This window comes from Ciconia boyciana, chromosome 2 (genome assembly GCF_034638445.1).
Source record: "Ciconia boyciana chromosome 2, ASM3463844v1, whole genome shotgun sequence".
Lineage (NCBI taxonomy): Eukaryota > Metazoa > Chordata > Aves > Ciconiiformes > Ciconiidae > Ciconia > Ciconia boyciana.
In genome coordinates, this window is record NC_132935.1 from 55,202,819 (window position 1) to 55,230,089 (window position 27,271).

At 40.8% G+C, this 27,271-nt stretch overlaps 1 protein-coding gene across 10 annotated transcripts in view; it reads right to left on the minus strand.

Moving 5' to 3' along the window:
- Positions 1 to 6,465: 6,465 nt before the first annotated feature.
- Positions 6,466 to 27,271, minus strand: part of EPB41L3 (erythrocyte membrane protein band 4.1 like 3) — a 98,210-nt gene continuing 77,404 nt past the window's right edge. For 3 of the 10 annotated variants that reach the window (XM_072852694.1, XM_072852696.1, XM_072852695.1), the window contains exons 13-23: positions 23,284 to 23,337; positions 21,349 to 21,384; positions 20,443 to 20,634; positions 17,120 to 17,194; positions 16,609 to 16,710; positions 13,589 to 13,981; positions 12,396 to 12,527; positions 11,855 to 11,953; positions 10,671 to 10,751; positions 10,290 to 10,406; positions 6,469 to 9,036 (exon numbers count right to left, since the gene is read on the minus strand). In XM_072852694.1, coding sequence (XP_072708795.1) covers positions 10,296 to 10,406; positions 10,671 to 10,751; positions 11,855 to 11,953; positions 12,396 to 12,527; positions 13,589 to 13,981; positions 16,609 to 16,710; positions 17,120 to 17,194; positions 20,443 to 20,634; positions 21,349 to 21,384; positions 23,284 to 23,337 — 1,275 coding nt within the window. In that variant the 3' untranslated portion in view covers positions 6,469 to 9,036; positions 10,290 to 10,295. Of the gene's footprint in view, positions 9,037 to 10,289; positions 10,407 to 10,670; positions 10,752 to 11,854; positions 11,954 to 12,395; positions 12,528 to 13,588; positions 13,982 to 14,488; positions 14,612 to 15,136; positions 15,863 to 16,608; positions 16,711 to 17,119; positions 17,195 to 20,442; positions 20,635 to 21,348; positions 21,385 to 23,283; positions 23,338 to 27,271 lie in introns of all 10 variants that reach the window. The other 7 variants (XM_072852703.1, XM_072852702.1, XM_072852704.1 and 4 more) reach the window with 6 other exon arrangements.

Consider the following 27,271-nt stretch of genomic DNA (forward strand, 5'->3'; position numbering starts at 1 on the left):
ATACACACTGAAATAAACACCCCTTACTTCTTTTCTGAGTTCATCTCATCTAGACCTTCCTTATATTCTTGGTCCTTGGAGGGAGGCCCAACCATCAGCCTCAGGTGAAGTTAAGCTTCCATTAGTAACTACCTCACGTGGGGGAGGACATCTGATCAGCCTCCATGCAGTCATAGGAATTGATTTTCCCACCATAACATGTGAACAATACTGCTGCTGTTGGAGGAATTTTGTTAATGCAGCTGGTAGGGGTTTTTTTTCTTTTTTCCCATCACCAGCAGTCTTTTTGTTTTGGCCAAATTAGGTTTCCTATAACAAAAAACCCTGTTCCTAATCAGTAGAGCAGTGGGTTTTGGCCTGCCGCAGCACCAGGTGGCCTTTCTGACACTGCAGGGTTAGTTGTCAATAGGAGATTAACCTACTTCACTGGAGAAACTGGGATCAGCTCTCCACGATGTACTTATATTTCTGGCCAAACGAGGACATATAATGATAACATTTGGGTAGGGAGCCAACTGGTGCTACTGTTGTCCCAACATCCATTAGCTTTAATTGCTGGAGTGATTGATGTACTTGACAACACAGATGGAACACGCAGAGTGTCAGCCAAGGTTTCCGTCATCCACAAGGCTATGGCAGAGCTTTTGCTCTGGCTGTCTCTCTTCTGCTGTCTTTTCCTCCTCCTAAAACCACTCAGACTTATATGTGAGTGCAGCATTAAATGCACTGAAGGAGAGCTTAGTGGCATGACTGAATAAATAATGCTGATGCATCATTCCAGTACAAATGCACCGACGCATATAATCAGTGAGCTGATACCTGACTTCTTCAGCCTGTGTCACAGCAGCCTGCCTCACATGGATAATATAATTGCATGGCGTTCCTAGCGTTTATGTAAGGGTCATGTGTACAAGAATGGGAGAAGACAGTCCTGTTCCTCAGCCCTCTCTCTGAGCAGATCAGATAGAAACCAGCTCCACTGGGCCCCAGTAAAGACGCCCTTTTGGTCATGGGCCACCTTTATGGGCTCAACTAAACCTGGCTGTTTATTCCAGAACAGTTTAGGTGTAAACATAGTGATGATGTTACCTCTTTATTCTCATACACCAATAAATGTCACATTTCCTGTGGGTGTTTCCACATTGCCTTTACCCTGGGGTCATCATGCGGTAACGTGAGTGACAGACCTGTTTCCACTAAATAGTGCTTCAGCTGTAAGTACGCACAAATTGGTTAAAGAGAAGCAATACTAACCTTACTTTGAACAAGTGAGACAGAAATATGGGCTGGCTGAATTCATGTTCATGGGGAAGATCACAGCAAGGCAGTGTAAAGGGAGATTGGATGCACACCATGAGATCTGAGGATTCCTACAGGAAAGTGGAGTGAAAGGAGAGGACCCTGGTGCTAAAAGAGAGTTTGGAGAGTCAGGAGGACTTAACTGAGCACAGAGAGGAGGACAGGACTCAGATAGAAAAGTGGGGTATGTGTCTAACAGAGAGGACAGGTCACAGAGAACGACAGTAGAGCACCAGTCCTGAGCCTGGAGAAGACAACCAGAGATGCTGTGGTAGCTATTGTGGGGGAAAACATGCTGGCCTGGAGTGTGAGAGAGCGGCTCTAGGTAATGCCAACAGCGTGGTCCTGGATTTGAAAGGGAGAGTTGGTGGGGGCCAGAGCAGACATTTTTAGAATGAGAGGAGCTACAGAATTAGAAAATAAAGCTGATATCATGAGGAGAAAGATCCCCTGGGATGCAATCATGAGGATGTGCTGAGGCTATCAGATGTTGAAGCAGACAAGAAAATTCTATGTCTGTGAAAAGGGCAAGTGGAAGCTGAGGATGAAGAGGACAGAAGTTGAGAGGGTGATAAAAATAATTCTGCTTTTTAAATATGCTCTCTTTGGAAGGTATGGGCAGGATCCCATGAAGAAAGTAGAGGCAACAAGGCAGCATGCAAATTGTCTGGTTGGGGCGATTTATTTAAATAGAAGAGTGGTGTTTAACATTGTTACAGAAAAGAATGTTTATTGTACTGAAGGAAAACTATCTACAGGATTTCCATCCTTCCAGTGACCGGTCAGAAAGAGGAGCAGAGAAACTAGGGCTGGGGTTTGAAAGGTCTGAAAGCAGATGAGAACCCATCGAACCTAATGGACCAGAAAACATGAAAGGGCCAAGTGTCAAAGTGAGAGAGAATGGGCTGATGCTGAAAGAGATCAGATGATGGCTGAAGAGGGAGAAAGTGGCTATTAAAAACAAATCAAAGAGAGTACTGCTTGATAAAAACAATCATGGGAAAGACACCAGTGATAAGAAGAGAAGAATGAACCAAGGCTGAAATTTGAAGAGAGATATGAAAGCAAAGAAATATGCACTTAAGGGTTGGATGTATCATCATTGTAGGAGTTGAAGTTGTTAAGGATGAGTGCAGGACTCTTCCTGCAAGACTGCAGGACAGAGAGAATTAGCAAGACTTTAAAGAAGGTTGATAGGTAGGATAGGATGTAACAGCAGAAAGAATGGAAAGAGAAGCAGCAGATGCGGTCTGCTCCAAAGCCAGGAGAGAAGTTGGAAAGGAGAGAAGATGCAGAAGAGAGGAGCCTGATAGATCAAACACAGATTGGTTAAGTTGGAGAGTATGAAAGAAGGCAAGAAGGGACAAAGAGAATTTAAATAACTGAAGTGGTGGGATAAGCCACTATTACAGGCTGTCTTCCCAGAGTTTGCAGAAGCTTCCTTGTCACAGGACCACCTTATGCAGATATTCAAGACAGTCCTTTATTTCTGTGACAGCAGGCCACATGTTGCAGTGTTTTCATGTTACATATTCACTTTTATAGATCGATATGACAAAAAATATTTGTACTGACATATTGCATCTGATTGCAGGAAAAAAATAATCTTGTGACACGTCAATCACCAGATGGCATTTTACATGGAAAAACAAAACAAAAGAATCCATTGTTTAATGCATATTCAAGGATGATTTCATAGAAATACTGTTAGAATAAATAATGTTCTGTGGGAACATGTGCCTGCGTGTGCACGCGTGTGTGTTTGTCCAGTATCTTGGAATTTAGGAGCTCTAAGGATGAGTGGTGAAACTGTCAACACTTCTGTGACTATATAACAAGATTCACGTTTGTCTAAATTGTATACGGATTGGAGGCTGGACTAAAGGAATATAAATGCCTTTAGAAGCCTTTATATGTCAAATCCATCAACTGAGTTTGGCCAGAAAGCCAATATGGCCGAGAAACAACCTCGTAAATCCATCGAGGAAGGATATCTGTGCTAGTAGCACTCTTGATTTAAGGAAGAGTGAGCACCATATTAGCTGGACTCTTCCTACTGGAAAAGGCTTTGAAGGTTTCTTAATGACTTGCTTTTGTACTTTCGGATATATTGCTTTTGTTTTTTTCTTTGCTCTGTTGTATGATTTATGATATGCCCCTTCCCTGAGCCCTTTAATGTGCTTTGTCTAATCTTGTATCTTTTACACTATAGTCACCCAGGATTATCCACCAAAGAACACATGCCCAGTACTTAAAAGCACCGTGTGCACTGTAAGGCAGGACTCGTGTGGAAACATGCCGCTCTGGGTTGTAATTCAGGCAGCTCCAAAGCTCCACACGTTCTGGGATCTGCGTTTTGCAGTTCAGATTAGTTGACATCATTGCCCGAGCTTTGGTTGTGCGCAGCAGTTGAGTCATGGTACACCTCACCACAGAAACAGATAGCAAAGATACTTGTAGAAAATGAAAAAGAAATTCCTAGTAAACTCTGGACAAAAAGAAACAAGAATAAAAGGTTCTTATTCAAGTTCTGCTCTGGAGAAAACAGAGCTGGTAGACTGTACAGATAAAAGTATAATGTGTTTAAAAATGAAAATAATTTCTAGTGTCAGTACTTTTTTCTTTTTTTCTTTTTTTCTTTTTCCCCCCTATGTCAGTGTAGTCATTCTCAAAGACAGGCCATTAATCCTGCTTACAGTGAGTGATGGTCATTTCAGCTGCAGGATTGAGGTCATTGATTTATGGAGGTTATAGCTGCATTTGGAAGCATGAGATGAAGGAAGAGAACTGACTGAGATTTTTGCATCATGTGATCGTACTGGTTTTCCTTTAAACACGGATTTTTGAAAATCTGCTCCCAAGTCTTTACAGCAGCCATTAGTTCTAGCTGAGAAGCAGGACTGATGTTGAATGGGAGACAGAAAAAAGGGTGGAGGAGGAGTCAAATGGCATAAACCAGAGTAATTTACAGTATGAACAAGGGCTAACAGTACTTCCAAGATAACAGAATAATCTGGTTTCAGTTAATGAATACAGGAGTTTGTGGAAAACATTTTTATATAAAAACTACCAGCAATTTGCCTCATTGTTTATTTAAACCTAAATCCCTATTTGAGACAGAACTGTAAGTCTTTTTAAGTGTATGACCAACTTTTTATTAGGAAGGCTGGTATTTTGTGTTGCTCTGAGGGAACCCAGAGCAACCACCCACAACCTCTTTGCTGATGTGGCGTAACACTAATGACAAAAGACAGAGCAAACCATCATTTGCAGTGTAAGACTGATATAGCCTTTGGAATCTATAGATTTAAGAAAAGTACTTTGTTTCCTCTTTCTTTAAAAAAAGCATGTGCAATGGGGTGTTTCTCATAATCATCCATTAGTCCACCCACAGGCATCTCAGAGTCCATCCATAGTACCTCAAACCACCACTATACCTTGGGATCTATACAGGACTCCAGGAGGTCCAGTTCAGCTCCTGTTGTGATAGAAAGCATTTCTTCGTGTTCATCCAGGCCCAGATCCTGTTTGAGAGAACTCTGGTCTTACTCCACTTGATGGAGAGTTTGTTTGGTGTCATTTCATTAGCACATACCCATAGAAAACATCAACACTGGAAGCCTGTAACTAGAGACAGTGGGTTCCAGGACCAAAAGAAATTGCAAAGGCACCTCAAGAGATTACATCAGTAGAGTCAACTGAAGGAGGTTCAGTACCAACAGAAAACACTTGAAAACAAGTATCTGCTCCTTTACATAATAGAGGGGAAGGGAAAGAAGAGAATCTAGCAATTGTTTTTAATCTCCTCTCATTATCCAAGTGTTACTCTTTTATGTACATCAGGAGAAAGTGGATCTAAGACTTGGGAATGGTAAATTGCCCAATTAAGGATTTTCCTTAAAGTTAACAATATAGAAGAACTGAGACCAATTTTCAAAACAGTGAACTGTAGTTTGGGACATATGTACCTTGAAAAACACCACTTTTCTTCTTACTGCTTTGTAATAGCTAAAGTCAAATGAAAATGGGGTTTCCTTTGGTATTAGTTTGAACTTTGTTCATTTTTGCAAGAGTTTTTTGTGTAGGGTCTCTGACTGTATGGTAACTAACAATATAAAAATGATGCCAGCCAGTTTGATTGAACATGTGGTTGACTGAGCAGGATTTTGTTTGGGCAATACAGTTAAGTATATAGTATGTGCTGCTGGTGTGTTCAACAAACATTAAAAAAAAAAATCATGCAACGTATCTCAGCATTGCCTCAGGCACGTCACAAACTTTTAATAGCCTAGACTAGGAAAAATGATTAAAAATTAAGGTTTGATTCCTAGCTCAGCAGAACCTGGACCATTATTACTCCTGTATAAAAAAGGGGAACACATTTCTTTACCTCACCCTTATTTCCTGTGAAGAGGGAAGATGTAAAGGTGAAGCTTGTGAATGGGCCTTGTAATCTTAACTGCCAGAACTCTTTTGGGTTAAGGCAAGAAATCTGCAGCAAGATTTGCCAGGGTGTTTGCCAAACTGAAGCTTGGACTCGATGTCCAATTTATTTGCCATGATGAACTACTTATAAGGAACTATAATTTCAGCAGATACAAACTGCTGTACAGGTGAGCCACATCAGCTCACCAGCTGCCTAAATCTGCTCTGGGAAGAAATAAGACTAAGCTGTTAAACCCTTGCTTTGATCTAATATCTGGATGTAGAGGGCCATTAAATTTTTATGTGCTTGAGCACAGAACACCATTACTTGCCATTTGTGATGGGACAGCCTTAAAAACCTTCAGAGGGATAAAGGCTAAGTGATTCCAAACAGCTTTAAAAATGCCAAGGCAATGTATTCATTCTGTTTGTACCGGTAATGGTCACAGTTGCTGTGACTGCTTGCTATGCCCATTCTTGCCTGCTGTGCAAGGCCCTGCCTGGCCATCCTGGTCCCTTACCTTGACGGTGCAGAGCAGCCCATTCTCACAGGGCTGAAGCTGTGACTCCAGGTGCAACAAGTGAGGCTGTCTCCTGTGCTGGTGTCTGCGTTGGTAATGGTGCTTTCAAGTAACGCAATATTTGATGGTTTGTTTTCTAAGCTGTTTTACGTCAAGAAGCCGGAGAAAGACCAACAATAAATGAGTAGAGACGGAGACAAAAGATGGTTGGTAGAAACAGGCAGGTGTTCTTTATTTCATGTGGCACAGCATTAGGCAGACAACCCAAGAAACAGTTTCTAACAAAAACCAAAGCTATCACTTCCAGGAACCATCCCCCAAACAAGGGTCTACTGCCAACAGTGGCACTGAGATGTCCTTGCCTGTCCACTCTCATCTCCTCATAGTTTGCATATGCTTAGGCCATACCTTAGCTGTGAGCATCCTTTCCATGGAGACTAACTTCTTACGATACAATATCTTTAGACAGCGTACATACTGTGCAGTATCAGCAAAGTACAATCTCCTCAAGCCATGCTAAAATAGAACGCTAACTCTGGAGAGAAGGCTGTGCAATCGCCTCGCGTCTCTCTGAGGTAATACAATGCTGTTTCTTAGCTGACAACATGAGGGGCACCTGAGGGAAGATCAATATGGCTTCAGAGTCTATTTTTAAACTCCTGATGCGAGACACAGGCATGCCGTCTGCGAGACACAGGGCAAGTACCTCCTCCACCCCCGGCTGCTGCCGGGCGCCGGCAGCACCAGAGAACTGAGCCTACTGTCACCAAGAGGGCTGAGAACATAGATGCTCTTGGACTAGGAGGAGGCGAGGTCAATCAAAGATCACTGCAGACCATAATCTTTGCGAAGGTCATTAGGCGAGAGGTAAGCCATGACGGTGGTAGGGGGAGTTACGTAGTTAGCACTCTGGATTAAAGGCATGAAGAATGGCTGGTGGAAGGAAGATGTTTTAGACACTAAGGGCAAAGCTTTAAAAGCCTTGGGATATTACTTTTAATTATTATCTACAGGTTATTCTCTCTATATATACTATTTTTCTTTCTAAATTAAGAAAATAAACATTTATTAACAAGTCACTGGGTCAAATCCTGCTCTCCACTGAAGCCAAATCCATTGACTTCAATGTGAGGGAGCCCTGTGTAAACAGCGATGGGCAAATTTGGCCCGTTATGTCCTGAAAAGTCTGCTTGTACCCATTTCTTTCAATCCTGCAAGGAAATACAGATTGAAGGGTGAACTAAATGTTACAAATTTCTCTTGAACTACCAGGGGAGCGTCAACGAGATGCAGCAAAGGAGCAAGAAAAAGGAACAGATAAGTAAGTACTGCTTTAAAGAGAATTTTATGCATGTTTCAGAGCAAAAGTACAAAAAGAGAGTGGATCTGGATCAAGCGCTACTGGCCTTTACTTTCTAAGCAACCACAAAATCCTTCATTTACCTTCGGTGAAATGGTACACAACCAGAGAAAGCGGAAGGAACCAAATACTCCTTTGCCTTTGCAAACATGGTTTGCCCAAAGGTGAACACTGTCATCCCTTTGGATGCTCCGCTAACTCCGACTGTCTGCACAGTGCAGTGTCAGCCGCTGAAGACAAAACATGTCTACTGTGCAGATGAGTAAGACCTGTGGCGTCTTACAAATGTAACTTAACGTTTTGAATATTAAAGAACACTAGGTGCTTTTAGACACAGAACAATACGATTTTGGATGCATTTACCACTTTTATTTCACTATGCAGAAACATACATTCACCATGTGTTGTGATGCAGCTGACAGTGTAATGGACGCTATCCCTTCAGTGGGTATTGTAGCTGGACACTAACGAGTTTTCAGTGGACGTTCTGTACAGGTTAAGGCTTGACTCTGAACTAGATAGTAAATGCTGACCAGATTCTCAAACAGATTTTTTTTTTTTTCTTTTTTTCCTCTGAGAACAAAAGGGAAATCAATAGAAAACCATCACGGTTATTTCAGATTAATAATTTTCTAATGCTGCAAACTAAGTAAAATACAGATTTTTTTTTTTTTCTCCAAAATAACTACATATAATTTACAAGGTTAGGATCTGTGAAGGGTGACTGGAAGCTGACTCTGAACAATGCTGACAAAAATCGTTAAAGTTAATATACTAAAATCATTACTACCTCATAAGGTATTCAGTCAGGTATACAAAGCACACTTTGTAAGCATTTAAATATTTTGATAAGAGTAAAGATTCATCATCGTTTATCGGGCAGTAATAAAACCAGATGAAACAAATATAAGATTCAAGTTGTTTACTGAATAAACTGTGTTATTGGCACATCTAATGTGTGGTAAAACATTATACACAGTACCTATGCAGCTTCTAGCATTTTGGGGGTAATCTTCATTTACAATATTCGTAAACAAAAGGCTTGCCACCTAACAAATTTTAATTTGTTTAGACTTTCATAAACTGTGAAAGGCATGAACTGTTTATGTGTTACATGAGATCACTGTTTATATTGTTTATGAACGTGCAGGTATAGCTGAAAACTTAGACATTTTAAGAAAATTAAAAATGCTGCTTTTCTGTAATTTTATCGTTGCTTCATGCAATATTGTTTAACTGCTGCTGATTCAGATCGCTTTCTATGGGAAGGTATCTCTGCCAGTTTCTTTATTAACGGTCAAGATCAATTCTTCTGTACTGAAATTTTCCATAGACAGATACAAGTCAGTCAGGTTGGAACTGAGACTCTGTATAGGCTCTCGTATTCCTACTGGTGTGCATGTCTGGATTCATATGCAATCTAGGTTATTCCTGCAGGAAAGAGAACCGAGTTAATTATTTGAAGCAACTACTCTCTTGCAAAAGAGATTTTGTCAATTTGTTTGTGTAACAAAAGCTATTTGAAAACGGCATCATCCCAGAATAAGCAACTTGGCCTAAATCCAAAATCCACTGACGCCAATGGAAAGAATTAGTGACATCAACAGACTTTTAAGCAAGCCACATCACATTGTCTCTGAAACACTTCGCAGAATACCACAAGAATCACAGCTACTCACTCCTCAGTGACTGGTTCCACCTTCCAAATAAATAACAGAAATTCAGTTTTCTGAATTTCAGAATTCTTTAGGGTCACTATACCCAAAAGCAGGAGAGCAAAACAGCTTCAAAAGGTGCTGTGCATCATATTCTGTTACTTACACCAAATGTTAGGGAATATATATTGTTTTAAGAATAAAATGCTGCTAACGATTTAAACAAATCAGACAAGCAGCTTTTTTTTTTTTTCCTTCTGCATACAGCATTCAAAGCAATTTGTGTAATGGTGCTGGCATTAACGGCTTTTGCAGAGCAGGTTAGTATGCGTGACATGTTTTTGTGCACAGAGTAAATATAGTAATATTAAGATGTCTGTTTAGCCAGCCACAATTGGAGAGCATGCCTTTACTGAAAAAAAGCTTGACACAAGAAAAGCTGCATTATCATCTCATCCTGATAAACAATGCTGCTTTAAAACATAAAATGTTCTTTCAAATACAAGAAAGCCAAGACATCCAAATACCGACACACTAATTCACTAGGTTTAAAAGAAAAATCAAAAGCAAGTTGGACCATATCTTTGCAAGTTAGGAATTAAAGCTTAACTTGTAACATATCTGCACGGGACAGCTGTAGGTTTTTCCCTTGGCATTTTTAAACAAAATGCACACTTTTAAGAACAAATTATTTTTGTTCTTAAATGACATAAAAGCAGACAACAGGTTTTTTGACTTCAGGCTTAGAAAATTAGACTATATCAAAGCATGGACAATGAGGACTTTCCAGAGAGCCAACAAAAGCAAATGAGTAGTTTCTCTTTCTCCAGCTGGCACCATTAAATGAAGAAAGATGTTTAGAGCTGAATGTGGTTTACATTCAAATACCAGAACTGATAACCAGCACAAATGCAGCTTGCAAATGCCAGTGAGAGAAAGCAAAGAGTTAGAGGTGAATTATGGTAGGAAAACAACCTTTGCAACATGCCAGCCCAGTAAATGCCTAGGAAAATCATCTAGTCCTCTTACCTGTGGTCAATCCTCCCCATCTTCTGGTGTGATTTCTGTCTCTTTATGTACCACTACTTTGGTCACTGACATGTCAGGGTGCTGCTCTTTGGCTTCTTTAATTGCCTGAGCCAGCGCCTATCCCAAGGAAACCACAGAAGGGCAAAAACAAAAAGGAGGTGGAACATGCATGATCAGTAGCAAGGTGGAGAGATTCATGAGATATTACACAATTTACAAATGAGGAAAATGATTAAAATATGAAATATACCATCACTGATTTAACTACTAATCCAGTTTAATTTAAGGCATGCCAGTACGGATAGTATCTTTTAAAGCAATGTTTAGAAATGTTCTCTTCAGCAGTCTTCAGGGTAGCCTTTAGCAGCTTACAGATTTTACCTGATCATGATCAATATCTGCATCTCCTGTGATGACTATTCGTTTTTCAATTCTTGTCTCTGAGATGCCTCCTTTCACAGTCTAGATGGGAGGTACAAATGCATGTCAGTAACTCACTTTAAAGAGTGCTGCTACTCATCCAGAGAATGATCAGTGCAGGAACCCAGACGTGACTGGACTGAACTATCTCAAACAGCATGCACAGAGGGGACAACCCTGAACTGCAACCAGAGCAGCTCTGAAGTTGGCCTGCTCTGAATGGACTAAGTGACCTCCAGAGGTCCTTCCAACACAGATAATTTTATGATTCTAATCAATCTGCACATGTCAGGAGAGATGTTTGTATGTAAAAAATGGCAGGTATTTATGGTAAATTCATCCCATTAAGAAAAGAGTGGACATACAGACAGCTCATATTAAGACCTAGTGAAGTCCAACTGCAGGCTTCAGAAGGACATACAGGGTGGTATGGCCTTTGCATAGCTCATCTGCTGAAGGGGGCATTTCACTGCAGAAGGTGAAATGCTGTCCTCAGTGAATATTGGTAGGAGAGCTGTCACGGCACTAAGAGGGTTTCTGCTTAGGGAGGAACTGTTATTTAGACACTGTCTTGGAACTTGGAAGACCCGACATAATTTGTCTGTGCAGCCATAAGCTTTCTGTCTGGCTGTGGGAAAGTTCCTTAGGGTACCACCCAGCAATGCAACCGCAGCGTCTGAGCTGGCTGAATGTCCTGTTATGACTACAGATTTACTATGCGTTTTCAACACTGTGCAGGGATAACAGCTTAGGACTCAAAGGCAGTATAGTCATGTCAAGGGAGCCTCGTGCTCAGGCAAATTGTTCCTTCCTGGCTACCATATGATGCCAACGTGGCTACACTGCTTCCAATTCCAGACAGTATTTGCAGCTAACTCAAGTGCCTCTGCACAGCAACGTTTTGTGCTTGCATAGACATACCCTAAGGCTTTATGACTTTCAGGACTCTTATCAAGTCCTTGGATGATAAAGTTAATGAAGCCAGTAAACCCAAAGATAGGTGAATAAAGACAGGTACCCAAAACAGACAGGATTTTGTCCGAGAATATAAGCATGTGTCCATGTTTTAAAATAAATAATAGAATTGAACTGAAAAAAACATACACCCTTGTGAAAAAAACCCTCCCTGTTTTCTGAGGACTCACTTTGGTGATATGTGTAGTGGTTGTAGTGCTGGTAGTTTCAGATGTGATAGTTTGTGCACTCATCAATACACCTGGTTCTGAGTCAGCACCACAATCCACCTAGGGAACCGAAAGAGAAAACCAGTCATCAAAAACATGCTCCTGAGCACAAGGAGGCAAGAACTGGGCTGGCTGAACTTCCCTATTTCTACAGTTCTTCATAAAGTGAGTATCTAATGGTAGGGAAACAACTACTATTAGGGTGATCATGTACCAGTAGTTCTCTCTGCATGTGGAGACTCCCCTTCCCTTCTGGAAGGACGGATGAGAAGCTGGGACTTTGACATCCATCTTTCATCAATGTTCTCAAAAGGTCCTACACCAGGACATGAGAGTCACCCTCAGGTAAGCTATACTTATGTATATACTCCTCATGCTAATATTTAATACTTGAACAGTTTAGAATAGTTTACGCTAAGGCATACACTTAAAGATGGGTGAAGAAATATGGGTTCCTTAAGGCCAGGTTAAATTAGACCCTGAGTTTTGCAGAATTTCTTACCTGAGAAGACTCGTATGTAATGGTTTTTGTTTCTGTATGGACTACTGGCACTTCCTTTGTTGAAATTTCAAGGTTTCCCCCACCAGCAGAAACACTACTGAAACTGATAGTCTCAGTCTTCACAACTGGTGACTGCGTGAACAAAAAAAAAGGAATTGGAACATTTAGTAAAGCTTCTGGATTTCTCAGAATCGGGGTTTTTTTGCTTGGGAAAAGGAGCGGGAACAACTAAAAAGTGCTCTGCATGTAAAAAAAAAGAAGATAAAATTCTCTTCATTGTAATGGTACATACATGTAGTGGTACATACATGTATATAATGCTGAAAGCATTTAGCACTATCCTGGATTTCATGAAAACAAACTTCAGAAAAGATGTAAACACTACAAGAGGCAATGGGCACAAACTGAAATACAGGAGGTTCCCTCTGAACACCAGGAAATACTTTTTCCCTGTGAGGGTGACCGAGCACCGGCACGGGTTGCCCAGGGAGGCTGTGGAGTCTCCATCCTTGGAGATATTCAGAAGCTGTTGGGACACGGTCCTGGGCAACTGGCTCTGGGTGACCCTGCTTGAGCAGGGGGGTTGGACCAGATGACCTCCAGAGGTTCCTTCCAACATCAGCCACTCTGGGATTATACATTTTCTTAAAATGACAGGGAACGAATCCTACTCAGGCTTAGTCTTCCATTCAGCTCTCAGAAAAAAAAACAAGAACAAGTTTTTTTCTAACCTCTCTGCAAAATAATTCTTGAAATTCTGCTAATGGGGCTAGGATAAGGAACCTGGGTTGTTTAAGACACAGTACACTTATTTACAATTGTACCAAGCATGGAAAAAAATGCATTTTCTGTCTTTCAGAACATGTGAACTTTGCCAATCTTGATGGACTTTCCCAAAGAGAACGCCAGCTGAATTCTTGTTATCCATTGCATAAAAAGCCACCAAATTAGGTAATTCTCTGTAGCACAGAAAGTGCTTTTAGGGAAAATATGCATGGCATTTTGCCAATACTGGAAACCAGCAACAAGCCTTGCAGGTGCCATGCAAGGAGGAAATAAGAGAAGAAACAAACTACCTGCTGTAGAGATGCAATCATAGAAACTTGGTACACTTTGCTTTCCACGAGAAGAATTAACTTAGTCCGCTACATTTACAATTCAGCACAGACATGACCAATTTAATAACGAGTTACCTCAAAATGAGGTTTTCTTTCCAAAGACTCTGAAACGTGGACTGTTGTACTCTGCTCCTCCGCTTGCTCACACGAAGCAGCAGCAGCGACTCCTTCCTGTTTGGTTAGGGCTTTCCCAGCCTCCTCCCTTTTTTCCTCCTTCAGCCCCTCAGTCCCAGCAGAGCCCTCCTTCCCTTTCACGCCAGCAGCCACCGCCGATGCTGCCTCAGCCTGGGCATCCAGCGCAAGTCCGGCCGCTTTAGCAGCATCCCCGCTCGCATGCACATTCATCCCGTGTCTCTCCTCGATAACCACAGTCTGCTGTACAACCTTCTTCACTGTATCCTGATGCGGCTGAACCGCTTGCTTCATTTCACTGGAAGTTATCTCCTGAGATGTCGTTGTGTCTATTCTCTGCAGGGAAGGAGAAAAAAACCCCTCAGCGTCAGAAGCAGACAACACTACTTGCAATAGCTCCTCAGCTTAATGTACTGTGAACATAAATAAAAAAATGGGTATTATATTTTGCCAATTTATTTCTCTCGCATTGCATGGATTTTCGCTCTCAGGACATTATCAGAATAGAAGAAATGAAAAACAAAGCAAGCATCACAATTTTTAGAAGTGAAGAGAAATGCCACAGTGTTTTTCTCATTGGTATTTTTGTGTGAGTTTTATAAAGGCAAAATACAGCACCCTGCAAAATGACCAAAATAAAGTGAAATGAGAGAAAACCTGGGGGATTTTTGTTTTTCTTTTCAGTGAAGTTTCTATTGTGGTCTATTGTAACAAAGGAAAAGGAACATCAATACATGTGTTAGTCGTACAGGTTCCGTGTTATGCATAAAAACAGGAAACAAAAGAAAAGCAAAAGTAATCGGTGTGCGGTTATAATGTTGATGGAGGGAACTGAACGGCCACCTGAGCCCAGCTATGTGAAGCAGAAGTAACCCCTCCTATGAACTCAGTCGGTTTTCTGGCAGACTCTATTAAACTGAAGATATCTGAACCATCCAAGGTTTTTTCACCGGTGGACTGTTTAGTCTAAATAGACAAAGAAATGTAGAGTCACACAGAGAAGAAAGGCAGACCCACATGCACAGACATATTAATTGCCAAAACTGGAGGCAGAGACGGAGGGAAGGGAGAGAAGGTTGCAGGGGCACGGAGAGGTTGGAAACAGGAAAAGAATGGGAAAATAAATCAGAGCAAATTCATAATGGCTGTAGTAAGCAATAGTTACGAAGCATAGTTGTTAGCGCTGGCATTTTGCTGGTTGAAGCAAACCTTTTTTTTCCTTTTATTAATAAGCCACAGCAGCAAAACTACATTTCAGTAACATGGATCTTTAAATAAACCAGAAAGGTTGAAAGCCTTATATAATGTCTGCTTCAGACTGTGGAACGGATTCAAAGTATGAGGGGAAAAAAATAAGCTGGGTTGGCTGCTGTCAACATAAAGCGAGGCAGCAAGAGAACCGAAAGGTAGGGTGGTGTGAGGGGATTGCCTAAAAGAAGTCATGCTTTAATCTTTAAACCGTGGCATGAAGTCAAAGCCACTTGTTACCACTACTTTTGACGCAGACGACTCGGTAACATAGTGAGCAGTAGCAATGGCAAATGGCTGTTCTCTGGAATATCTCCACTCAGACAGGCTCTTATCTCTCCGGGCAAATGCCCCTGCTTTTACAGCTTCACTGCCAAGGTGTTTTTCTGCTTTGCCAAGCTGCAAGCTTCCCAGTGTACCATGTAACTGCCAATCCTGGTCCGTCTTTAGTGTCTTTTTCAAACTCTCCTCTTCAGGACTTTGCAACTGAGATTCTGCTTCCTTTATGGGTGTCAGAGAGTCGGACAGCTTTCTTTTCGTGCTCTGCACGTCGGATCCCCGCCTGGCTTTCTCATCAGTGACAGGCTCAAGGATTTCATACTCGGCCACTACCGGAATGATTTTCACAGATTCTTGCACTTCCCTTTCCATTTTTTGCAAAGCTTCTACTGAAGGCTGTACTGCTTTCTCACCCTCTTTAGCTTTACTTGTCATGGTTACAATTTTCCCAGATACGGTATCATAGGACTTTCCTAGGGTGAACATTTTCTGCTTATTCTCCTCTTTAGATTGTATTTCACCTTCCAAGTCCTCAAAGCTCTGCATTAGAATGGTACTGGATTTTAATATCTCAGGTGGAAAGGCAGTTTTACTGCTCACAGTCACTACTTTGTATGCCAGATTTTTTTTCGATTCACCATCAACTACCTCAGAGGGTATTTTGTCTATAATAACCCAATCCTCAGTGCCCTATATTTGAGATATAAAAGCTAAATTAGAATATCTGAAGGTTTATCTCTACTTCAGGAGCACTAAAGTATGAAGACTTTTAAGAAATCAATGCTGCCTCTTCTGGAAGCATATAATAACTTTTACCATTGTACCTTTTAGAGTAGTTATCAAACGAATAAACAGCATCACCTTAGGCAAAGTATGATTCCTTTGTAGATTCCCTCCCCTTAGACACCCATATGATGTGGACACAAAAAGTTACTTTTGCCACACTCTTTCTGTAGTAATTTGAAGCACGGTAGCGTTTCAGTGCATCATTTAAAATGATGATTGGAATCATCCTGAGGTTAAAATTAATATATTGCAATGGTTCATAATGCTACAGGCAAAAACAAATTACAAAAATAGGGCAAATAAGCCCATTCAACTGTTCGCCCATTGTGACAAACACTCTGTCGATGAGGTTTTAGAATAGTATGCATTTGTATGTAGCTGTAGCCTGCACCAAATTTCCTTGTTTTCATTAGAATAACATCAACCCCCTTCAGCATTGTTTAAATTGAGTAGTACAACACAGTCAACGCCACACTACTATAGATACTGAACTGAACTTAATGCAGCATCTTTCTTCCTCTTCATGCAAATACACTATGTGATTTGCTTTGGCTATGCAATCAGCATCCAGTTATTTGACCGTAAGACCATAACTTCTGTATTTAACTAAGCAAATGTTGTAGTTTAAAATCGAATGAATTAAAAATAACCTCTAGGGATGATGGGATACTTTTCTGGATAATGATTTGATGAGAAGTAACCAAAGTGCCAGCAGATTCTCCTTCCTGCAGCTTCTTCTCTATCACACTTGGCTAATAGAAAAACCAATAAGAATACAAAGTTCACCATCACTCAGCATAATCTGAATTCACTTGACAGTATAAAGGAAATTAATTCTAATGACAGAAGTGCCCCATTCACCATAATGTTCTCAGTGAGGCTTATGCTGGAAATGCATGCACAACTGCAAACAACATCCATAAATAGCACCGTGCAAGTAGATTTCTAACTAGCAGAGAAATCAGTCTCTATTAGGAAGCCATAAGCTCTGGAGGGTACTCATTCCTCAGAATTTGGCCCCCAGATTACATCTCCCTCTGGAACTTATGAAATAAATAAATAAATAAAAATAAGTGGCTTGGAAAGGAAAAAAGATAATAAAATAAGAAATCATTGCCAGCCTATCAGACTGCATTTCAAGAAAGTATTATTTGTTTTTACCTGCAATTCAAGGAATGTAGTACCTCCCTTCTGCAAAAATATGAGTTTTTCTGATTTTTCTCTTTCTTCTTTGGTCTAATGTCAGGGGAATAAATGGTTTTAGTAAATGGAGGGTCAATAGTCCACTACACTTTACAATAGCCCATCATATTTCTCCACTCTACAAATTATTAATTGCATGGTAAATTAGGAAACAGAATTAAACAGAATAATTTTACAGCAAAGAAGTTTCCAATAAGAACTGAAATCAGTGTCTCTCTGCGATGAATGCAAAGCAGACACGAGCATACTGTTTGCGTAGCAGGAAAAACAGTAAATTGAATAACACCGGGTGTGGATGCAGAGTGTTTATTTCATCTTCTATTATTCATTTAACTGTGTCTGGTGCCAACTTCTGTGGCTTCCATCAATACCCTAGAACAGGTCCCTCCACCTTCGCCCTGGATTTAGCTCTTTCCTGAGTCTGCAGCCTTCCCTGTTGAAGCAGGCAGAAGGTGTGCTCTGCCAAGATTTCAGCTCTCCTTTTCTCCTTACAGGTACAAGAGGTCTCAGAGTCTTGTTCCCATGCAGGAAGCTAACCATTGCTGTATTATCCTCTATAGCGTGACACCAAAATCCTCCTCACCTTTATCCCAACTGTGCCTTCCCAATGCTGTGAGAATGAGAAGTGTATCTGTGCAACTTGACCAACTGGGACAGTTTTAAACATTGGTAAGACTCAATTTCCTAAGGTACCGTTCCTAGTGTACCATTTTAAATACGTATACTCCACATACTCAAGAAGAAAGGTACATGTTTAAAGAAAGATACAAAACTTCTAGAAACTTGAGAGAGAAAGGGAGAAACTGCTCATCTCCCTGATTGTAATGAGATGCATAACTTCTTTATTTCTAAAGTGCTGGTTTAACCCAATCCAGGTCAGACTAAACATTGTCACGGAGTTTGTTGAACGGTGGCTTTCATATTCTGCACCTATCTGGGCACCATTATGGCAGATATTTAAAACCACATTTTTCATAACTAAAGAAAAACAAAGTATTTCCCCTATTATTGTAAGAAACCAACTGGTGACTAGACAGGCTTAAAGTCAAACTGACTGAACACGCACAGGTGCCAAATGCTCGAAGCACACACTGTGAAAAGGCATATTTTCCCTTCTGTTCTTGTTTTATTATATTAAAGAGCTACAGGTAACAGTACTGAATAATTTTTTAAAGTGGATATGCTAAGTTAAACGTGTAACTTCTTTGACTAGAAGAAGCTACTACATAACACAGTTCTACGTGCTCTCTATCCTGACTGCCTCCGCATTTTTAGTAGACATCAAGGTGCTGATTTTGACCTATGCATGGCTTCATTTTTTTCCTGAAAAATTCCTCTCTCAGCAGGACATGTGAACTGAAACCATCCCACTTAGCAGGACCAAAAAGGATGGTCAGACGTTATCTACAGCAGGGGCCCCTTAGTGCCAGAAGTCACCTCAGAGTTAGGCTCCGATAGCTCATATCCACTCACATTTTTCCACAGAAATGCCTTCATTTGGATGAGATTCTATGGGACAGCTGTAGTTTACTTAGATCCATATAAGACATAGTAACTGGACATTGCTTTTGAGCAAGTCCTTTTCTTCCAGTAAGAGAAGAAGTACCAGATAAGGACAACTTTTGCCCTTTTCCTTTCCAAATGAATGGTTAAATTCGGATGTGTTTCCTCAGGGTAAAGCCTACATAACTGTGTAATGCTTTGCTACTGCTTGTGCTTTTTAATTAAAAATGGTTATTAAATTTCTAAAGTAATAAAGACACAAAATGAACCGGGTGGGGTTATAAGTTTGCTTCACCTGCACTCCTCGGATTCAGGCTCAGCTAGCCAGCCACCCCCTTTCAACAGTTCCTTACATCTTTAATATGTTAAATGCATCCTGTTTATTATACTTACGATTCTACTTTTAAGAAAGAAAACCTATATTTTCAACTACACCCAAACTAACATGGTCATAGGATCTATTATGATTCCTGAACAAGGCAGCAGGAGCAACATTAAGACTCCTCAGCGCTCTCTCCAAAAGGTAAGCTTTGGGCACCCAGTCTGCTTTTTAGGTATTTTAATACAACCTGATGGCCACTGTAATGCATGTCTGATGTCTGTATCAGCCACTGGTTAGTGGGTAGAATGTGGGAGAAGAGGAGCTGGGGCCTTTTTCTTGGCAACCTCCCTTTCCCTAAGAGGAGAAGCTGACGTGCGTTATCTGGGTGCCTCCAGGGATTCCCTTCCCCAGAGAGCTGTGGGTCTGCAATGCCAACCTCTAAGCTGGGAAAGCAGAAGACTCTTTGGAATTATACTTTCCAGCCGATTTTTGCAGAGTTCGTTACAACATTACCGCAGTGCTGAGGTGACAGAAGCAAATTTTATGACCATTTATTGGTCTGTAATGCTAAAAATACATGGTAACCATAAAGATGATTCCTGTGAGACAGAAACCAGATATCCATCCACAACAGAATAAAAAACCTAACGTTTGTGCAGACCACACAAGCATATTTCTTTTTGCTCCACTGGATTTAAACTAAGACTCTCTGCTTTTTTTGAAGATCTATGTATTTTACGGCAATGTGAATGTTACATTGTTACCTCTACATCTCATTATCTACCCACAAACTGAATAAAAGGCAGCTTTTTAATTGGCAAGGTCTTGCAAACACTTCGAGACTGCACAGCGAGCAAGATTTTTTTCACGCATGCACACTGCATGAAAATGCACATGCCTAGCAATCTGCATTGGGTCTTCAACGAAACGGTATCCAGCAGACTGCAGCAACTTCCAGTTCCCTTATGGAACTGGCCAAGCAGGTCTAATTATCATCAGTATTTCTTCCCCACCTTCAAAGGCTGAGAGAGTTCTGCCCTTTGCTCTGCATTTTCTTGTCAAGCTTGGTACCCCCATCCGTCCTGCTACACTGCTGCTCCCAACCAGTCACCACTATTTAAATTTTCTCTCCATCACCTTCCTGGTTTCTTTCACGCACGGCTGGGCTTCCTCAAGCTCACCGAACCTGTAAGGAAGCCTGCGTTTCACACCCTCAGGGAGACCCAGTTCTGCCACGCGGCTTTCAGTGAATTTCATACTCTAACTATATATATATATATACATATAAGGTATCTGCTCTTCCTTGCATGTTTGCTGCTACAGCCTGAGTGCTGAGCAAAAGGGAGCACCTGCAAGTGGGGAATGGCCTCTTACTACGGCCTCTGATCTCCTGAGAGCTATTATAAGCAGAAACGAATAGACAAATACGTAATGAAGCCTTTCAGCTCACGCTGACCTCTTCAGGCACTAGTGGTTCAATCATAGGAGCTTCCTCCTGCCTTGCTGCAAGCCGAACGGGAGATGTGGAAAGCCTCTTCTCCCACTCATTAGACACAGCCGTTTCTGTGGAGGTTTCCAAGAAGGTGCGTTTCAGCTCGCTTATATTGGTCTGATGTTTCATCAGATCTTCCTGGGTTTTGTCTAGGTCCTGGACAGTTTTAAAAGAATAGAGGAGTTTGTAATACATCCTAAGCCAACCAAATTTTAGAGCCAAAACACACAACTTGGTTAGTAAAGAGGGAAGTAACATCTCAGGGAGCCAGGGAGCACAGCACTAACACAACACTCTGTGAAAATGTGGCATTTTGAAAGATAACAGCATAGCATATCTCATACAAGTGAGTATTAAAAATACTCTTAGAGAGCTTATCCTTATCGCTGTAATTTACACCTGATAAAGAGGCTTCAAACAAACATACATATGCGCGTGGACGCACACACACATACGCGCACGCATATATATATTTATAGTACAAGTTAGAGGATTCATCATAATCTGAGAAAAAAAAATCTATTTGATTTATTAGCAGGTGGGAATACACACTTCATGCATCATAGTGCAGATTCACAGTTTACCACTAAAACTAACACACATGTACGTACATGCACTGGTATATACCAATACCAACCTCTAACATAAGATTACTATGTTTGACATACACATTTTCACCCTGTATTCGCTTAATCAGACTATTCTGAAAGAAGTGAAAAAGAAAGGGAAAGGTAAGGGACACAGTATTGAAAGGATACAAAATGCTGTTTCTACACATTTCTTCACAGAGAACCGACAATAACATGCTGAGAGAGGTGAACACCTCCAACATCAATACTTGAGCAACATCTGGGCCTTTTGTTTCTGTACCTGTGCCTTTAGATCTCCGTCCTCCTCTTGATCCGACTGCCAGCATGAGAAAGATTGGAAAACAACACCTTACCCACTTGTATGGATGAAGGCTTTACGAAAATTGGTGAGAAGAACGCGCTAGGTTAAGGTCACATTTTCTCTGTGCTAAGGGCTTAAGGAGGAGTAGACACACTGGTTGACTTTGCACGGTTCTCCTAACTCAGAGCAAGCCTCCTGTTTTCAAATTTGTTAATTGTGAACAAAGGAATATTAAACATTTTCCTTTTATAAATATAATTGGTGCGCTCCACGTTCATAGATCTCTATTGAGGGAGCAGCAGTTGGACCTTCTCACCCAGATTGCAGCTGGTTTAGGACTGAATGGCAACAGCAAATTCTTTGGAAGTCTGTAATCCCAGAGTTTAAACATCTGACATCTCTTGGGCCACAGGCAAAGCTTTGCATAAACTCACCATGGGTAAACCACCTGCAACACTTTCTACAGAATGAAGCATATTTTATTTGCTTAAAATGCTATTTCCCTAGCCTCAGACCCGTTCTTTATTTATATAATTTCATTTCATATTTAGCCTGTATATATTCTTTCAGGATCTATCTGCAGTGGTAGTCTTCTGGAATGGCATACACATCACATGCACTTCAGCTCACATTTGCAAAAGCAATGCAATAGGGACTGCCCAAGCAGCCCTGTTTCTGAGGGTTGAATTTTCAGATGGCAAGCATACCACACTTTCTGAAAATCACGCAGCCATAAGGAAAACTGAGGTTCACATAATCTTCACCCCTAAAGTAAAGATGGCAGTTAGGGAGATTATTGTGCATTTTTGATTAATAAACTGAATATTTTAAATGTCACAGTTTTAGGATTATGTTTTACTTTCTGTATGGCTCAAGGCCTGAAGCCATACAGTGCAAGAGGCACTTCAAAGCATTTTGTATTCCTGACTCGTCTCAACAGACTTTATGTTGTTGCTCCATCTGGATTCTTTTAATGCTCGTGCCACTATTTTACTGTTAATTTTTCATATATTACTAATTAGTCAAATGACCCATGGGAAAATCTTTATCTGTTGATTACTTTATAACTCAGTTCAAATCTATTCTATTTACAGCCGAGGCTGAATTGCCCTGACACGTCATACAGAGAATTTTTCCTTGACGATAACTTTAACAGTCTGAAATATTAATGAGATCCTACTGAAAACCTACAGTAGTGTTTGTGGTAAGACTGTCTTCTACCAGATGTCAGCCCAAATTCAGCTCATGTTTGCAGCTGCAACCATATTAATTATGAAAGCATTATATGCACTTCGCTGGAGGCACATAGGGTTGAATTTGCCTGCACAGTCTATATCCCATGTTGTGGACTAGAGGCTTCTCAGTGCAAAGAAAATCACAATTTTTTTACGTTCCTCCTCTGAAGACAATACCTGGACTACTGGTGGCAATAGGTGAAGATGACATGTGAAATTACATTCAAGGAAAACCTTACATATTTATAATCTGGAAATACTTTTATTCAGAAAATTTGAAAATGGCTTTTTACTGTCTCCCCCCCCCCCCCCCACCCCCCGGCTGCAGATTATAAGAGCAAACAAGCAAACTGAACCACCCAGGGCACACTCTGGCCAGCATGACCGTCCCAGGTGGGCAGCATTGGCATGGGTGACACTGCCACCACCCTGCTATCTGCACAGCACAGAGGCCTCGCAGTTTCCAAACCAAACACAGAAATCAGAGGAACCCGTAGGGAGCACTGAAAACTCAACTCGCCGAGCAAAGCTCTTGCACTCGCACGCACGCACATGCACACACACGCAGAGAGGGATCCTGAACTGCCGTAGGAGACATGCAGTTTGGCACGCAGGGTTGGGAAGAGATGAGGCAAAACGCTCTCCCCTGCCATAACTGGGTGCTGGCAACTGTACAAACCTCGGTGGCAGTGGTCTCACCATCAGCTGCAGTATCCGTCTGCTCACTGTCAGTCTATTTGGTTAGGCAAGTAACCGGGTCCCAAGAGGAAGGCAGGAATAAAGAATAAACCCAGCTCATCAGTACACGCGGCTCACACGGGGAACTGTTAAATTCAACATCCCTGTGAACCGCATTAGCATTGCTTTTCAAACCACGCACAAGTCAAAGAAGCAAAATAAAAGTGCTATATTAGTAAACAGAACAGACTCAGAGGAAGACTCGAGGCGTACTGTACACAGTATATGGCTTTACTGGAACAAATTTATAAGCCAAACAAAACATTACTGGAAAAGTGTTATTTGAATAGCAGATTTTTTTTCTTAAGAAAGCCAGGTGGCTTTAAAAAAAACTGGGAAAAAAAAGCTAATATTTTCTAAACAAACTTTTCCTCCCATGATGTTTTTTTAAAGAAAATTATTCATCAAATCTTTGTTCTAGCCAATATAGAATTATGTGGTATTTGAGTTTTTAACGGGAGGGGGAAAAGATAATTTAAAAAAAAAAAAAAGGCTACTTTAACAGTCACCTGACTTTCAGCCCCTCATTTGTACAGAAGTTGTTCTTGTCTCCACATTTATATACCATGAGGCTGTCTGCATTACCAAGGAGTTCAAATAACCATACCCCCAGCCCATCTACTGTCTGTCTGTGGAGTAATGGTAAGGCTCAGATCCCACTCGGTTCCAATAAAGAGCAGCTGATATTGTTAACGATAGTAAAAAGAAAGAAAACTGCCATTAAAAGAATAAAAAATACTTCTCATTCCATTTAAGAATATGGATGAAAGCAGGAGAAAATTAAAAGTAACTCCCCCCCAAAAAAAAACCCCCCACTTACTAGGTACAAGTGATAAAAATGAAACAAAGCACAGCATTGCACAGACTGATCTATCCCTGCTTTGCTTGACACCTTGAAGAACATTTTAGTGGTGAACGCAAGTATCGAGATTTAATAAATAGAGAGTCAAGCGTAGGTTACTACAGGCTGAGAAGAGAGTTCAAACGACTATTTTTGATGTTATGCAAGCCTATGGAAAACTAGTAAGTAAAGAAAGTGCTCCCTACTGCTCCAGATTGGCACATCCACGTTGTTTTCACCTCAGTGAAAGCTCTGGTTTTGATTAGTGATTTTTCTGTGGTCCTTAGATAATCTAAAGTAACCCAGGCAGGTAATTTAAAGCTAGGACAATACATCTCATCCTCAAATCACATCAGTATGAAACAAGAGAAAAAAGCAACCTACTAGTGGATGGAGTATCAGTCTTAACTTTTAATTTCCTACCTTCTGTCATTTTCTGACAACTCCAATATTTCATAAACCTGCTTTTTGGATATTTTTTCATTGCTTTGTTCTCTATCATTCCTTCCTTTGAATAATTTGTGTTGCTTGTATGACAGGCAGAAGAATTGGTTAGGCATTTGACAGGCATTTTGGACTATTGACAGGCATTTTGGACTATTCCACAAGTGCATGAATGCAAGTTATATGCAATTTTTCAAGTAATAACCACTCACTAGACAGACTACTTTTATTTTTAAACGAAATTGTAATGCCAAAATAGTCTACCTAGCTGGTAAAATTGCTTTCACTAAAGTGTTAGAAAATTGTTTCTTTATTAGTGAAGGATCTCACATCTTTATAACATTATAAGCAATTGTAAAGGTATGGCAATACAAAAAAAATCTATGCATTGTCACTCCTATTAAAAAAAAAATCTAGCCATTTAGTCAATAGAAATATTAGCTGCTAAGGTATGAACACAGGAGCTACTGAAATCTAAGGGGTGAGATTCTGTCTCTGCACGGACTGCCTCCAGATGCACTGCTCAAGGGAGAACGGAGCTCAGCAAGGTATGAGGTTGGTTTAAGGTACTGGTTGCAGCCTTCTGCATTACCGTGTGCAATCTCTTGTGAACTGGGGGGAAAAAAAAAGTTTCTATTTCTTTTACCATAACAGCAATGAAGTCCTAAATAAGGCATAAAATTCTCTTTACTGCAACATACATGTCTGCTAATAAGCCAATCAACAGCCATGGAGTAAAAGCAGCGTTACTGAATTACTTGAAATAAAGATCTGGGGTTACTGCAGAGCAGGGAATGGCGAATTAAGGCTCAGCAAGGCAGGTTTCCTCTGGAGTGGAGAGTAAGAAAGGCTGGGCTTAACTCCGAGACGGGCTGTAGTGCAGCTGCTGGTGGGGCTCACGGGCAGGCGAGGGATCGAGCAGGAAGGGAAGGCAGCTATCTCCTGAGATGCTGCGGCTGCACCTCCTCTAAGTTGCGATCGTAATTGCTGTGATTTGTTTTGCCAATGTAATGCAGACATGCCCGAGTTTAAAACATATTCACTTTCATGCAATATTTTGAACAAGAAATACCCCCTGGATTAGGCACAAGTCTGTGTTGTCTGCCAGGAAGCACTGCCAGAGTAATCACCCTCATAAAAGAGCGACACTAAAAAGCCTATTTTATACTTTTTAATGCTCAATATTTCCTAACTTTACTAACGAAAAGAAGTGCTCATTTCTGAAAGAGGAACAGACCAATGTATTGCATAAACACTGCCTCGTTATTGCCTCTGGAGCTGGCACTGCATTAATGCTGTTATTGCTATTAGATTAATCCAAGTGTAGAGCTAATACAAATTGAGACCTAAATGCCATCTCAAAATGAGGACACAAAATGAGACAGCAACATTTGGGATGCCTTTTATCAGAAATTGCACATTATTATTTAGTTGTTAGGCATCACAGAGCCAAAAGCATCTAAAGACAATGTTTTTACAAGATAAATTGATGGGACTTTTGGCTTTCCTTAAAAAGGAAATGAAATCCTGCACCAAGTCTTACAAAACCAACAGCGGCAGATTACACAAATGTTTAGATGTGCAAGCTGGTTTATTGAAGACAACTACTGCAACGGCATCGACAAGTGGCCAAGACGGCTTTTTACAAATGGCCAACTAGTCTGTGATTATCTGATCTGGGTCTTTTTACATACAAAGCAAAACCATATTTTTGCATTTGAAGATGAAGGGGAAAAGGAAAAATGAGGAAAAAATGGACTCATTATTTTATTCTGTCAACAAAGAATAACTAGGCACCAGCAAAAACTGAGATGCTGATACTGTGGTACTTAAACAAGCGGATTCCTTTCCTTCTTCTGGATATATTATCATCTCCACAGTTCCCAGAACAACTGTGGACTCCTCCTGCAGTTGGTTTATCTGCCTGTGATAACCCTGGTGGCTTGAGGCATCGGTTTTGGCAGTGCTAATATAACACTGCAAATGGCAAGACAGCCCACATGGCATGCTCCCCGAACAGCTGCAGAACAGCTGTCCCAATCTGACCTCTCACTGATACACTGGATTTAAGCATGGGGAAACAATTTAATCTGCAGCAGAGATGGGATCAAGGCTGAAAATCCAGATCCAGGTTTCGCTGGACCAGAAAGCCTTTTTCTGGGCTCGGGCTACAGTTGATGGCCTCTTGCAAAAAGCTGAGTCCACCTATATTTTGAACACCCTGAAGCTGGTGAGGGTGCCCATTATTATTGGACAGCTATTTATGTAAATATAATGTATATACATACACATATATATGCATGCATATATAATTATGCAGGAAAGTGTACTTAATTCCCACTATATTTAGATAACTATTCTAACCCTAGTATAAACTGATGGGGGAAGAAAAGGTCTTGGTGGGTTCAGATACAATACTTCAGAGCTGATCGGTGGCAATTTGTTTAGCGCAAGTCACTTTGCATCAGCCTACACAGTTCAAACCAAGCCACTTCCACACAGTGTTGTGCCTAACCCTGGGCCCCAAGCTGCACTCCCAACACGAGAAAAAAAATAGAAAAGAAGAAAAAAACCCAACCCCCAAACCAAAAAAAACCAAACCCACCCCTTCTAACATATCAGCACAAACAGAAATGAGGCTCTG